We start from the raw sequence: 14361 nt of genomic DNA on the forward strand, positions 1-14361 counted from the left end.
CAGACAGGCCACTTGCTAAAACTGAAAGTGAAACTAGCTGCAAGGAGGAAAATTGCTGTGAGGTAGAAGTAGAGGCAGAGGATTTTTTTTTTCTTGTGCTAATCAAACTGCTGAAACTGGATGCAAGGAGTTAAGTCAATAACTATAAACGTCTGTAGAATCACATTACTAAACATATTACTAGATTGATTTATTATTGTTCCAGACAGCTTAACAAAATGAAGAAGCTTTTTAAAATGAATGTTTGATCTGAAGAGGCTTTTGTATCTTCTTTTAAATAGAAGAGAATAATCTATACTTCCAGAAAGCCACATCAATTTTAATAGCATCTGTACAAGTATAGTCTGAAATGTAACAGTGTCCTGTTAGTATTAAGTGTTAGTATTAAGATAGGTCAGCTGAGTTAAATCCTAACTTAGTCATGTTTGGAATAGATCTAACATGAATGTACAATAGAGATAGAGTGCTCAGGCATCTAAACATTCAACTAATTTTCAGTTCAACAGATAAAAAGTGGAACAAGCTTAAGAGTCATTTACTGAAGCATGTTAGGTATTTTATCACCAGAGAAAACTGTAACTCACAGAGCTATCAAACTTTTTTTTTTTTACCTTTTAATATGTCACTCAAGGTAGCATTTCTGATGGGTTGCTATCCCTTTGATACATCATTCCCTATCCACAGAACTGTTCCTAAACAGGCCCCCAGCTCCATCAATTTGACTGACTAGGCACTTGAAATATTTGCTAAAGAGTTACGGAGATGCTTCAAACTCATTGGAACTGTGTCTTCATATTCTCAGGTTAATCATGTACCTAATTTTCTGATTATTGACTTGTTCCCTCAAAGGATTTTAACTTGCTTTGGCTTATCCGCATTAATCAGTGAGGAACTGTCAAGCTTTACACTCCTTTGCCAAATCAAAATTTTAAACTGTGGGAACATGGCATTTTCATTTTTAACTTTAGAATGCTACCTAATGACAGTTCCAGATTATGAATATAAATCTCGCAAGACATATAGAAAAGCATTTAATGCTGCTTTTATTCTGGGATAGAACAGGCTGTTCCTAGCAGCACATTAAGTAATCAATAGACGCTGCCATATAGTGTTATCCTGTTGTCAAGGTTTATAGCTGCTCATATTTTCTGGGCATATTGAAAGGGCCATTGGTCTTACCTGATATGCTCCTTCTCATAGATGTGTAGCCACCATCCATGATGGGTTGACCTCTTCTGTCAGCCAATGAGGACTGAGTCTGTTTATTAATAATTTTGCCTCTGTCTCCATGGCCCAGTTTTGACAAAGATGAAGCACAGATTCAAGGTGTGGTCATCGGGAAGGTACACAGTTAGAAATCTGGAAGAGTGTTTCTCCGCAAGGAATTAGTTTGTTCAACAGGACCAGGAACCAATATAGAAGAAACAGGCTATCCAACCGGACCGTAAACCAAAGTAAATGGATGGGTCTGGATGATAGCTCCACATCTGCAAGAATGAGCATATCAGGTAAGACCAAAGCCCCTTCTTCATACGAGGTGGAGCTATCATCCATTATGGGACTTGCCAAAGCTAAGTATCCAGCAGGAGGGATGCTGAAGGTCCCTGACCATTACTGAGGGAAGACTTGTTGGAGAACCCTGTGACTGAAGGTTTCCTTGGCTGAAGCAAAAAATGTGTAATGTCTGCTGCTGCTGTCGGTTTTATAAAGATGGACAAAAGAATATGGGAACCTCTAGGCAGCTGTCCTGCAGGCTACCTCCAAGGATGCCTGGGTAGATCAGACATTAGATTGCCACGCTGTGAGTAGTGAACTGTCACCCCTTAATGGTAGGGCGCAGCCAATAAATCATATGCCTTTGCTATTGTACTGCAGACCCACTATCCCACAGTGGTGGAGGACACCTTTTGCCCCAAGGAGGTCGGATGAAATGAGACAAAGCGGGCCTTGGACTTCCTCAGCAGTTCAGTGCATTTGGGAGAGATACGGAAAGCCCTCCTGACATCGAGGGTGTGCCACTTGCGTTTCAGGGATATGGAAGGTTGTGGATGAAAACTAGGCAATATCATCTCCTGTGCCCAATTATACCATAAATTTACCCTGGGAATGAAGGTGGGATCCAGGCGGAGCACCACCTGATTGGTATGAAAAATGCAAAGGTCCTTGCAAATAGAAGGGGTCACTATCTCCGAAATCTTCCTGGCCGAGGTGATTGCCATTAGTAAGGCCACCATAAAGGAAAGAAAACAAAGGGAAGAGGTGGCAGATCATAAAGTGCCCCCGTCAAAGAATTCAAGACTTTTGTCAGGTCCCAGGTGGGGAACCTATAAACAACCAGGGAACAGCCGTTGATGGGAGATTCATCCGAGATTCATCCAAGTACTCTAAGATGAAATTAACAACCTCCTCCTCTTCCTGAAAAGGGTTTCCTAGACTGCTTACCCTGCTCCTGCTAGGCCTATCCTGGGGAAACTTTGTCTAGCCCTGTACTGACCTGGAGCCCTAGGATAGGAGGGAGCCAGGTCTGGGTTGCAGAAGGGCCACTTAGGATAAGGGCCCAAATGAAATGAGCTACTTTATACAGCTGAAGGGAGGACCTTTCTCTTATCTCTGAACCAATATGGGATCCAGAACTGCTCCAAACAGCTGGTGACTGTTGAAGGGAGCCATAGCAAGAAGCCAAGTGAACTCCACTGGTTGTGGACGGCATCCACGAACTATTGAAGACAGGGCACAACCTGGGCTTCCAGAGTATGTTCTATGAACAGGGGATTGGTTAGATAATAAGAGGCCTCTGAGGAGGCAGGCCCTGATGGTCCCAGATTGGCAGCATTTTGTGCCTTAAAGAGGAGTGACTTGAAGAGACTGGGATGGAACAGTCCCAAGGAGAAAGGGGGGTCAGGCATGATGCTCTCATCATGTGAAAGGTCCGGATCAAGCCTGCCCTCTTAATCAGAAAGGAGGAAGCAGGAATTTATGGCACGCTCTATTGGGAGATGAGAAGGCCATTGTTGGGGGTGATTCACTGGGAATCTAGGTCTCCTTCCACAGGGGCTCCCTGTCCTAGAGCAGAAGCACCAGAAAACCTTAGATATTGCAGGCATTCCGCTATGCCCTGTTTGATGGCCGCTGAGATCATAGCCTTGATACTGGAGTCTCTCAGTTATTAAATGTTGGGGTAAAGGAGGCAAATGGCCTGATGGATGTGAGGGCAGCTGTGCGCTTCCTGCTGATGGAAGCCATAGGCTATCCCCAAATGTAGCATCCATCAAGGGGAGGTCACATGTCTCTATGGAGACATTGTCACCATGGTCTCCCTTGAGGCCCACCGGCTAGGGGCTGATGAACCTAGGGCAATATGACTCAAAGGGTTGGAAGCACCCCTGTCCCCCGGGCAGTATAGTCTTTGCCTGATTTGCTACAAACCTTTTGCAGCACTTTATCCCTACGGGACTCATCACACTGTGCCACCTTGCATGGTTTTGCCTTCCCCTCGTAGCTCTTACTAATGTGTTTAGAGTCTTTCCACTTGTCAGCATGCTGCGAGGTGCTTGGACCAGGTTCAGCCAAGGGTTGAGAGGGGTCCAAAGGTTTGAGGCAATTGCCTGTCTCACTTGAGAGGCCTGAGGTCTAGGAGGCTCCATAAAGAAGAAAAGAAAGAAAGAAAGAAAGAAAGAAAGAAAGAAAGAAAGAAAGAAAGAAAGAAATGGCTTGTAAGGCAGGAGGAAAATAGCAAACAAAATGGTGGGCTGTAATGTTGGCAACAAAATGGTAGCTGTGAGTGTTGGAACAAAATGGCAGACTACAAGGGCATAGTCTCCAATCAGGTGGCAGGAGGCTGACACAAAGCGAGGCGGGACTCCACCACCGCCACAACCTTAGGCCCCGCAGTCCTCTAAGGCTCTGAAATGCTTGGAGCCAAACACTGACAAATGGAGGTATCTCCTTAACTGGAGGGAAGCCAGCAAGCTGAAGTGTAGAGGGTGGGCAAAAGCTTCTGTTCTTTCTTGTGGCTGGGTTTTGCTTTATAGCAATGGGCAGGAAGCGGGAATCTGGACTCGACTGCCCTGATAGCAAGTCCTCTCACTGAAATTAGTTCCGGAATCTCCCTCCCAGGCCACTGCCACAAGTAAAATTGCTGCACTGAGCCACTTATTCTTTAGAAAGTGTACTGCTGGGTTGGACAGGTGGTATTCGGACTCGCAGCTGGCAGCCTCGGCCAAGCAGCTGGAGCCTAGGCTCCCTGAGTTGCCGTGCCTCTACCCCAGTAGTCTCTAGTTGCTGATAGTGTTGGGGGAGGAAATAAAACTCAAGACCCAGCTTGATGGCTGGTTACTTCAGAGCACTTCAGAGCACTTGACCACACATCCTGACAGTGGTGAGTACTGACTCAAAAGTGGGCTATGGAGAAAGAGGTGAAATTGTCATTAAACAGACTCAGACCTCTTAGGCTGATGGACGAAGTCAACCCATCATAGATCATTGTTCCATCTACTATGGATAATAGGTGAATATTATTAACCAAAGCCAGGATAAAAGAAAGATTGTTTTGTTTGGTAAAAACCATGACTGCAGACTCCTGCAATGCAAGAGTATGATTAGAAGGAAACTTAAGCAACAATTTGTGGATTCAAACGCAGTAATAAAATCAAACCTCAGGTAGAATTTATGTTATGTATTCTTTGCATTTTTAACTAGGCTAATAGGATAAGATTGAGTAATAATCTGGTAATTTTGTCTCCAAATTTTGAAAAACCTCCCAAATTTAAACTTGTATCTGTAAGAAAATGATTACAAATGTACAATATGGCAAAGCAGATTGTAGATAATGCCTCACATATTACACAAAGAAACCCCTTAAATTAGAAATAAAAATAAAAATCATGAGAACAGGGGTGCTTGTACCTGCTGCTACTGGTGCACTGTACACGCAACATGGGTATTTTTGCGGGCATGTGCATGGTATGCACGCATGCGTGTACACATCCCAACATGATTTTGCTTCCATGCATGCGCAGGAAGCAAAACATTTCTAAAATTTCACATGTGTGCACGTCCCTTTGTGAGATTTTGCTTCTGTACATGCGCAGGAAGCAAAAAAGACCAAAAATTAAAGAAAAAAGATGGCAGCTGCTGAAGGACTGGCCCAGGAGTGGTCACCTGCAAATTGCGCAATCTGATGGCCATTACCCATGTGCAGTTGCTTACCGCACTGGTAGCAACCCACCACTGCGTGAGAGGCTGCTTTCTTCATTGGTGTTTCCAGTTAGGTCTCTTCTCTAACTCAGCACTTACTAGTTGTTGCAATTACCAGACAAGCATAGGAATTCTAGGCCTTATTGTCCTACCCAATGTTGAAAAAGATCTAAAGACACCAAGTGGAAGAAAGCTAATAAAGAAAGAAAGGATTGTGATATTAGTACATGAGAATGTTCCCAGTCCTAGATAGGGCTCTCAATGTAATGGAGGCATGGAAATGCACAGAAACTTTGCTAAATAAAGGACAAGTAACACAAAGATTTTAAAGCCTCTAAATACAATACCTGTACATGGGATGGTGGAAGTCCTCTTCTTATATAGACAGCAAAAAGTGCATCCTTCCCTAAAGAGATATTGAATTTCAGGAACTGTGGCTGTGCAATGTGAATTTGTGCTCGCCAGAATACTCCTTGTGGCACTTCTTGAGTGACCCTCCGTCCGACCTCTGCCTCCCCACTGTCAATGCTATTGTTTCTAGTGGCCCATGGTCCTGGAAGACAAGAGCCAATAAAACCATAGGGCAGTCAGATCAAATATATTTATTTTTAACACTCCTTTTAAAGATGAAATTGGGTGGCAAACGTATATGTCAATGCAAAGCACATAGTAGTTATTAAGACTAAATTTACCATCCTATGCTTTAAAAAGTAATAATGAAAGCAAACTGCTTCTAGTAGAATTTTATCAATGTAAGAATGACAATCTTCTTCTTAAAAATCCATAAACTTGTTCCCTGGGGCATTTAAAATCTTGCATACAGCTTCTCTCCCATTTTTATTTCCAGTGCTGCTCTTTACTGATCAAACATAATAAGAGCGGAGAGTCAGCTAAGCACATTAAAACTCCTTGCTCTCTTTTTACCATTCTAATGTGAACAGAATATGAAAATAAATCCACAAGGGAAAGTAAAGGAATAATTTCAATGACTTGTATTCATCCTGTGTCAAATACCAAGCAAGTGTGTAAGCAATCAAAATATAAAAAGAAATGAATACAGATGAAAGGAAATACACTTAAAGACAGTTAAATTTTCTTCTACCAAAATATTAAGAAACTAAATGTATTGTATATTAGATTGGGTTTATTATATTTTATCATATTTTTACTTGAAATCTTTTGGCTAATAATGTTCCCTAGACAATGCCTTTGGCTGATATATAGTAAAACTATCATGAAACAATAATACAGAAACATTAAAACAAAAACAGAGCACTTGAATTCCTAGATTTTTGCTTTGTGAAGGCCAAAAAGGACACCAACAATAACACATTGTTTTATGTATTTGTGTGTAACTTTTATTTTCTGCTTTAACTGCATGACTTGAAAGTGCTGTAAGAAGAATCATAATTTGCAAATTATGTTATGAAATTATAGTTATGAAACTTTGACATTAATACAAAAGAAGGAAAAATGATTTATAGAATCTGTGGGTTGCTACTGATTTGAAAAACAACCATCCAATCTTGGATCAAATAAAGAAACTTACTTTGGGCATGTGACACAAATGAAGAGAAAATAGAAGGCTTGGTAGGGTTAAAGAACTAGTAATGAAAGAAAACCAGATGGATTGTGGGATCGAATAAATTACCTGACTGCCTTTGGACACACTACAAATTACTGCATTGTTTACAGTCACCAGGCATCCAACTCAGTTGTGGATTCTAAAACCTGTTGCTAAAGGTTCACATGTGTTTCACTTTTGAACATGCACAGAAGCATCTCATATGGGTGGGCAGAGCCTCCCATGTCACACCAGTTTGCAGAACCGGGCCAAATCAGGAGAAACCCACCACTGATTCAACTCCAGGACAACTAAATAACCTTGGATTTCGAGAAACTTTGCCTACCAGATGTGTGAATACTATGTGCATCTTCCTTTCTAAGCTTCTTAACTAATGATCAGATTAAGATATCCAGTTATCTCAAAAAGTTTAAGAAGAAGATTGCTTATTGTGCAGGACTATACCAAGTATGATGTATTATATGGATAGCAATCAGGGCCCCAATAAATTTTTACAATACATACAATACATGAGGGCCCCAAATACAATTCAGACACATTCCCAATTGTTCTCCTTTATTTTCTTAGCTTGCATTCTCACCATAATCATCCCAATTCCTAAGAAAGTAGCAGGCCAATCTATTACTGTGGTATACAAATATCTCACATATTTGCATGTCTTTCCTCTGGGACCAAAATAAATGTATAATGTGATCTGATTTCTATTGCCCCCATGAATAATATATGCCTTATAATATTGGTTTAATTATTTATAGGCCATATCTTAAAGATATTTTACTTTATTTACTTGTATTATTTTATAAAACAGGAGGAGCTGTGGTGGCACAGTGGCTAGAATGCAGTATTGCAAGCTAATTCTGCCCACTGCTAGGAATTTGATCCTGACGGGCTCAAGGCTGACTCAGCCTTCCGTCCTTCCGAGGTTGGTAAAATGAAACCCAGATTGTTGGGGGCAATATGCTGACACAAACCATTAACAGAGAACTGTAAAGCACCATGGAGTGTTACATAAATTTAAGTGCTATTAATATTTATATTGCATATAAATGTATAATGTATAGAAGGAAATGGCAACCCACTCCAGTATCTTTGCCATGAAAACCCATGGACAGGACCCGATACCGCAAAAAGATATGACACTAGAATATGAGCCACTCAGATCCGAAGGTGTCCAATATGCTACTGGGGAAGAGCAGAGGGCTAGTACTAGTAGCACCAGAAAAAGTGAAGCGACTGGGATAAAGTCAAAAGGACATTCAGCTGTGGATGTATCTGATAGAAAAAAGAAAGTCTGATGTTGAAAAGATCTTTTCTCCATAGGAACCTGAAATGTAAGATCCATGAATCAAGGCAAGCTGGACATGGTCAAACAAGAGAAGACAAGACTGAACATTGACATCTTAGGAATCAGCGAACTAAAAGGGTCATGAATGGGTGAATTTAATTCAGATGACCATCAGGTATACTACTGTGAGCAAGAACCCACCAGAAGAAATGGAGTGGCCTTCACAGTCAATAAAAGAGTAGGAAAAGCAATACTAGGTTACAATCCCCAAAATGTCAAAATGATCAGTCTGAATCCAAGGCAGACCATTCAACATCAAAGTAGTCCAAGTCTATGCCCAACCACTAGTGCTGAAGAGAATGAAATTGACCGGTTCTATGAAGCTCCACAGCACCTTATAGTATTATGGAAGCTGCCAAGAAGACATGATAGGAGACTAGAGACAGATCCCTCTGTATTCTGACCTAGGCTTCCTGATGAAATAAAACGTCACAAATGGCATCTACAAGTCCAAACAAATAAAAAGAAGTCCAGCTAAAGTCTTTCAAGGAAAAGCAGATAATACACATGAACCTTGCTCTTCTTCAGCAAACTGCCAATTTGCAGGAAAAACTTGGCAAGTTCAGACAGAAACAAAGCTGAGTCTTGAATTGCAATGACAAGATTTAGAGATGAACTTAGTTGCTTTCTGAAATGAACGCTTTCGTGTTCATTACTTATATAGCCTATGGGAGGGGCAATTATCCCCAAGCCTTACTCCTGAGTAGTCCTTCTCTGGAACTGTTCTTGCCTTCTGGCAGGCTTGAGCATGCATGCATTGAGAACAGGCTCCTGTTGTTCTTCTTCCTTGCTCATAACAAGTTCTGGGGGTGGGACAGACCTCCTCTATGGCCCTGGCAGAATCCTTGCTTCTGGCACTGCACCTTCTTCAGACTCAGGCCTGGTCCAGGTTCCTCATCAGCCTCCTCATTGTCTGACTCTGCTGCCAATTGCCCAGGCTGCTGGCAGACCACAACAGTATGTCTATCATCAATCTATCTATCGTCCGTCCACCCACCCACCCACCCACCCACCCACCCCTCCATCCATTCATCCATCTATCTTCTATCTGATTTTAAGACAGCTGTACCAACTTTACCAATACATGAACTATCCAAAGAACTTAATGTCATTTTCTGACCATCTTGATGTTAGAGTGAGCTATCTACCAAACGTTTCATGTTTTGACTTTGGGACAGATGTAAGGCTGCAGATGGATACATGAGTTCTCCAGAGGCAAATAGAGGTTGTTTTTGCTAATTGCTAATGGATGCTCATTGGTAATTGCTAATGGATGCTAGTTAACATTCATAATTACTCGAACTCTAACTCTAATCAGACCAGTATTTAAGATTAACAGACCAGGCTGTAGATTCTGTACTAAGCATTGTCCTTGACACTGTTCCCAGTTCATTTTTCTAGCATTAGCCACTTTTTGAACGGTAACTAAAATCAATTATGTATTTTATCATCAGTTTTCTTCAGTTTAAATTGTCCAATTGCCTTAAAAACTATAAAATATACAAATTGTTTACTCTTCCAATGCATACTGATGGGGATGTTTCTAAAAATCTATATGAATGCAAATGTTTAATTTGGAGTAAGTCTTATACTGACATGAACATGAGTATGATTTACATGTACTTTCATCCATATAAGAATACAGATTAAATTAGTGCTAACATTTTAGAAAGTAAATCAATTTGCCAAAGTCTTTCGTAACGTTTAGCAAAAAATCGTCTTTGATATGCAACAGTTTTATAATTATGCAGCAGGGAAGTGTGAATAATCCAAGTACCAAAACATACTCTCTTCATCCATTTTCTTTAAGTGCAATTATCACTGCAACAAGTTCCCAGTTTTAAGTTCCAAATTGCCTCTGCTCTTGAGACTTATACTTGCATGCAATGAAAAGCCATTTAAACATACTGTACTGCCAAAGTCTTTATATGGCAAGAGCTGAACACTTTGGCTGAACACTTTTAATCTTTGAATACGTTTTTAATAAACTGTGTCTTTTTTAATTTTCTAGGTTAATGGGTCTTCAGTAATATCAGAGCACAAAAGAAAAGAAAGGGGGGAAAACAGTAGACTACTACACTTGCTACAAATGGAATAAATAGGATTAACGCAATGTCAAATAATATACCTGTGTAACAGAAGTATAAAATGAAAATTCAAAATGAAACAATGAATAAGGGTCTTTCTATTTATTTAATACTTTCCTCCTAAGCACACTATAACAAGACAACAAGAAACCAAGCAATATAATCTGGTACCTTCCCTTGTCCATTTGTTTCTAGAGGGCAGTGCTTTGTTACTTAGCTGAGAAAGCCAACATTCTCCAAAGATACTTTCCATGGTCATATGGCCAACATGACTATGTGCCAAGGGTAAGGTGAGCAGACGTCACACATTTGGCGGGACAGTCCCGCTTTTTGATGATTTATCCCGCGTCCCGGGGCCTTTGAAAAATGTCCCGCTTTTTTTAAAGTTCTCCTACACCGGGGCTGTTGTGGGAGCCTGGATATGGCAGTCCGGAGGCAGCCACGCAGCTCCTCTGCCTGAGGAAGGCTCAGGATGTGCCGGTCGCCTCGGCCTCTTAATCCAGGGGTGGCTTCAAGCGGGGGGGGGGCACTTTGGGGATGGCACTGAGCCCCCAAATGATGTAGGGGGCCTCCCAGAGCTGCCCCTCTGCTCCAGCCCCGCTCTCTGAAAGGGGCGCCTGGGACCCTGCTGGTAATTTGGGAAGGAGGATGGAAATGCCTCCGACCACTTCCCTGGACTGAAATAGCTGGGAAGAAAAAAGAGACCCCTGCCTCCTGCCTGCCCATTCGGTATATTGGTTGCCAATTTGCTCTGGCAGCCTAAGCAGTGGGCTATCCATGCTGGAGAACTAGACAGACATGTGGGATGGAGACAGAGAGAGAGAGAGAGAGAGAGAGAGAGAAAGAGAAAGAGAGAGAGACAAAGATAGAGAGAGCAAGAGAAAGAGAGAAATAGGGAGAAAGCAAGTGAGATAGAGATAAAGAAAGCAAAAGGGAGAAAGAGAGAGCAAGAGAGAGAGAGCAAGAGAGAGGGAGAAAGAGAGATAGTAAGAGAGGGAGAGAAAGAAAGAGAGCAAGAAAGAGACAGAGAGAGCAAGAGACAGAGAGCAAGAGAATGAGAGAAAGAAAGCAAGAGAGAGAGAGAGAGAGAGAGAAAGAGAGAGCAAGAGGGGGAGAGACAAAGAGATAGCAAGAGAGAGCAAGAGAGAGAGAAATAAAGTAAGAGAGAGCGAGAGGGGGAGAGACAAAGAGATAGCAAGAGAGAGCAAGAGAGAGAGAAATAAAGTAAGAGAGAGCGAGAGAGCAAGAGATAAAGAGAGAGAGAGAGAGAGAAAGAAAGAGGGGGAGAGAGAAAGAGAGAAAGGGAGGAAGGAAGAGAGAGAGAAAAAAGGAGAGGAAGGAAGACAGAGAGAAAGGGAATGAGAGGGAAGGAAGGAGGGAGAGAGAGAAAGAAAAGAGAGAGGAAGAGAGAAAGAAAGAGGGAGGGACACAGAGAGAGAGAGAGAGAGAGAGAGAGATTTTTTAAAGCTTTTTTTAGCCCCCACCCCACCCCCGCTCAATGGTTCCCTCTTTCCCAATCTTAAAACACTCATTCCAACATTACACAGAAGTATGGACATCTAAAATTGGATTGGCAGACCTCCTTTGGGACAAATCTCTGTTATTTGGTTGCTGGTGTCTGTACTTGTTATGAGATTATGAATTAACTGTGAAGCAGCTGCCTTATTCACATTTAAAAGGAAATATTGACCTAGACACCTACAGAATGGTCTGCCTTGAAATAAAAAAAATCTTTCTCTCTCTCTCTCACACACACACATACACAGCTATTTCCTTGCTAAACCCTCAACAAAATGCGTATCTTGTGGCTGCATCTGGGCTGCACAAATTATCAAATGATATAAAAAAATGAAAAATTGATTAGACACAGCATTCAGAAAGAACAAGGATTACCACAGCATATGATCTATTAGAAAAGTGGTGGCAACTTTTCCAATAGTTGCTATTGAGTGGAAATAAAAATTCATTCTGGGATACCATCAATTATTATCTTAAAGTAATGTGTGGTGGAGCTATACACACAGCAGCACCGCACAGGCCCACTCTGGATGAATAGTAAGGGAACCACTGTCAAAGCAGTGGAATTTATGCTGATACGATTTCTACTCAACTTGGGGGAAAGGGGGAGAGAGAGGAGAATGTATGGCAGAACGTTCCCAGAATTTATCTTCCTCTTTCTTGGTCAGCTATGCATCCTTTTCTCTGAAAACTGAGAATATGTATGGTCTATTACCACCTAAGGTTTCAGCAATGCTGACTTTGTTTTCTGATTGGCATTCTTACCATTAGGTTTGCACATTATATTCTCTCACTTACAGAGAACTGCTTCCTCTGTCAGCTGATTTTATAGTGAATTGCTTGAGCTAATTAATGTTCAACTCCTTTATGAGCTGAAGGGGATGGAACTTAATGCTCCAATTTCGGGTTGTTTTGTCCCAGGTATTGTCCTAAAAAATGTGAGTTTCAAGTATAGTTATTGATGAAGAAGCGATAGACATCATGATCTCAGGAATGTTTAAAAAATTATTTAAAACTAGTAAATTTTCCTCAGCCCCTGTTGACTTCGTCAAAGTATAAAATTCCCATTGAAGAGATGCTTCCTTTTATGTAATGCCAATCAATTTGGTCATTGTACACGTAATATTGCACAATGAGAGCAATACCTTAATGCACGCAAAGTCAGCTGCATTCGGACATTGTTTGGCAGGATAGATACCCACTGCAGCACACATGCGACCAAAGCAAAAGAGCATGCACGCCTTTACCGAATTTTCACGCTCAATGGATACTCAATGGATTTTATCCAACGATGTATCACATCCAGGGCCGGCAACTCATTGAGGGCACAAGTGAAACATCAACATGGAGGATAATACCATACATAAAGGGTGTGTCCGAAACTGCTGCATGCATTCTTGCATCACATGGGGTTAAAGTGGTGCACAAACCTGACCAAACACTGAGGAAGAGAGTAATGTACCCAAAAGAAGCTCTACCAAATGAGCAGACTTCCTCAATAACCTACCATATTAATTGCAGCAATTGTGCAGGTCATTCTGCAGGAGAAACAGCAAAACAACTAAAAACTAGGGTGCATGAACAAGAACTAGCAATCCTATGCAAGGAACAGTGCTCCCAGATTTGGATGCATATGGAGGAGCATGGTCATGACAGTTCAACTTCCAGGAGACCAAAGTTGTTGCCCACGATGAAACAAAAGGAGGACACCTCCTGAAAGAAGCCTGCTTCTCTAACAATAACTCCCTCAACAGACATATTGACATACCACCGGCATACCAGGCATTAATACACCAAGAAGAATGTAAGGGGGACCAATCACTATGGTTGAATGGAGATTGGGGCAAATTCCCCCCTTTAGGCATATGGATTGGCCCAATGAAGGTGTGATAAACTCTAACCCAGTGCTAGAGAGCATGCTAGAGAGGGGGCCAGGTGAAGACGAACTACACAGACCTATCACTAAAGCATTGGCAAAACAGATGAATTTATTGGATGCAGTGTGTGTGCCTAAAAGAGAGTGGAATAATAATGAAGGGAAGGGAGCTGAAGGATATACCTTCAAAGCAAGGCTTGATAGCCTGGCTTTATCCCTCAGGAAGAGAAAAAGACAAAACACAATGGGGAAAGAAGCAACAGAAATTGCATCATTATCTGTCAGCATGACTAAGGCAGAAACATCAAAGTCGGTTACATGCTGATAATGAATATACCGTATTTTTCGGTATATAAGATGCACCAATGTATAAGACGCACCTAGATTTTAGAGGAGGAAAATAAGGAAGAAAAGCATTCTGAACCAAATGGTGTAATATTAAATTGTTTAATAAAATACCAGTGTAGCAGAATACTTTTTAAAACCATGTATACTTTTTAAAACCATGTACACTTTTTACAAACTTCAAACTTGACAGCTTCAAGACTTGTGGGCTTCAATTCCCAGAATTCCTCCACCAATCATGCTAGCTCAGAAATGGGAGTTGAAGTCCACAAGCCTTAAACATGCCAGGTTTGAAGATCTTTGCACTCCTAACCTCTAACTTGGGAATCTTCCAACTTGTAGCTTTAAGACTTGTGGGCTTCAATTCCCAGAATTCCTCCACCAGTCATGCCAGACTCGGCTCTTTTCT

At 41.5% G+C, this 14361-nt stretch overlaps 1 protein-coding gene across 3 annotated transcripts in view; it reads right to left on the minus strand.

Moving 5' to 3' along the window:
• The window catches only part of TENM2 (teneurin transmembrane protein 2), a 1054259-nt gene that overhangs the window by 221468 nt on the left and 818430 nt on the right, over positions 1–14361 (minus strand). For all 3 annotated transcript variants that reach the window (XM_070739470.1, XM_070739471.1, XM_070739472.1), the window contains one exon: positions 5544–5749. In XM_070739470.1, coding sequence (XP_070595571.1) covers positions 5544–5749 — 206 coding nt within the window. The remainder of the gene's footprint in view (positions 1–5543; positions 5750–14361) is intronic.

Source organism: Erythrolamprus reginae, chromosome 2 (genome assembly GCF_031021105.1).
Source record: "Erythrolamprus reginae isolate rEryReg1 chromosome 2, rEryReg1.hap1, whole genome shotgun sequence".
Taxonomy (NCBI): Eukaryota; Metazoa; Chordata; class Lepidosauria; order Squamata; family Dipsadidae; genus Erythrolamprus; species Erythrolamprus reginae.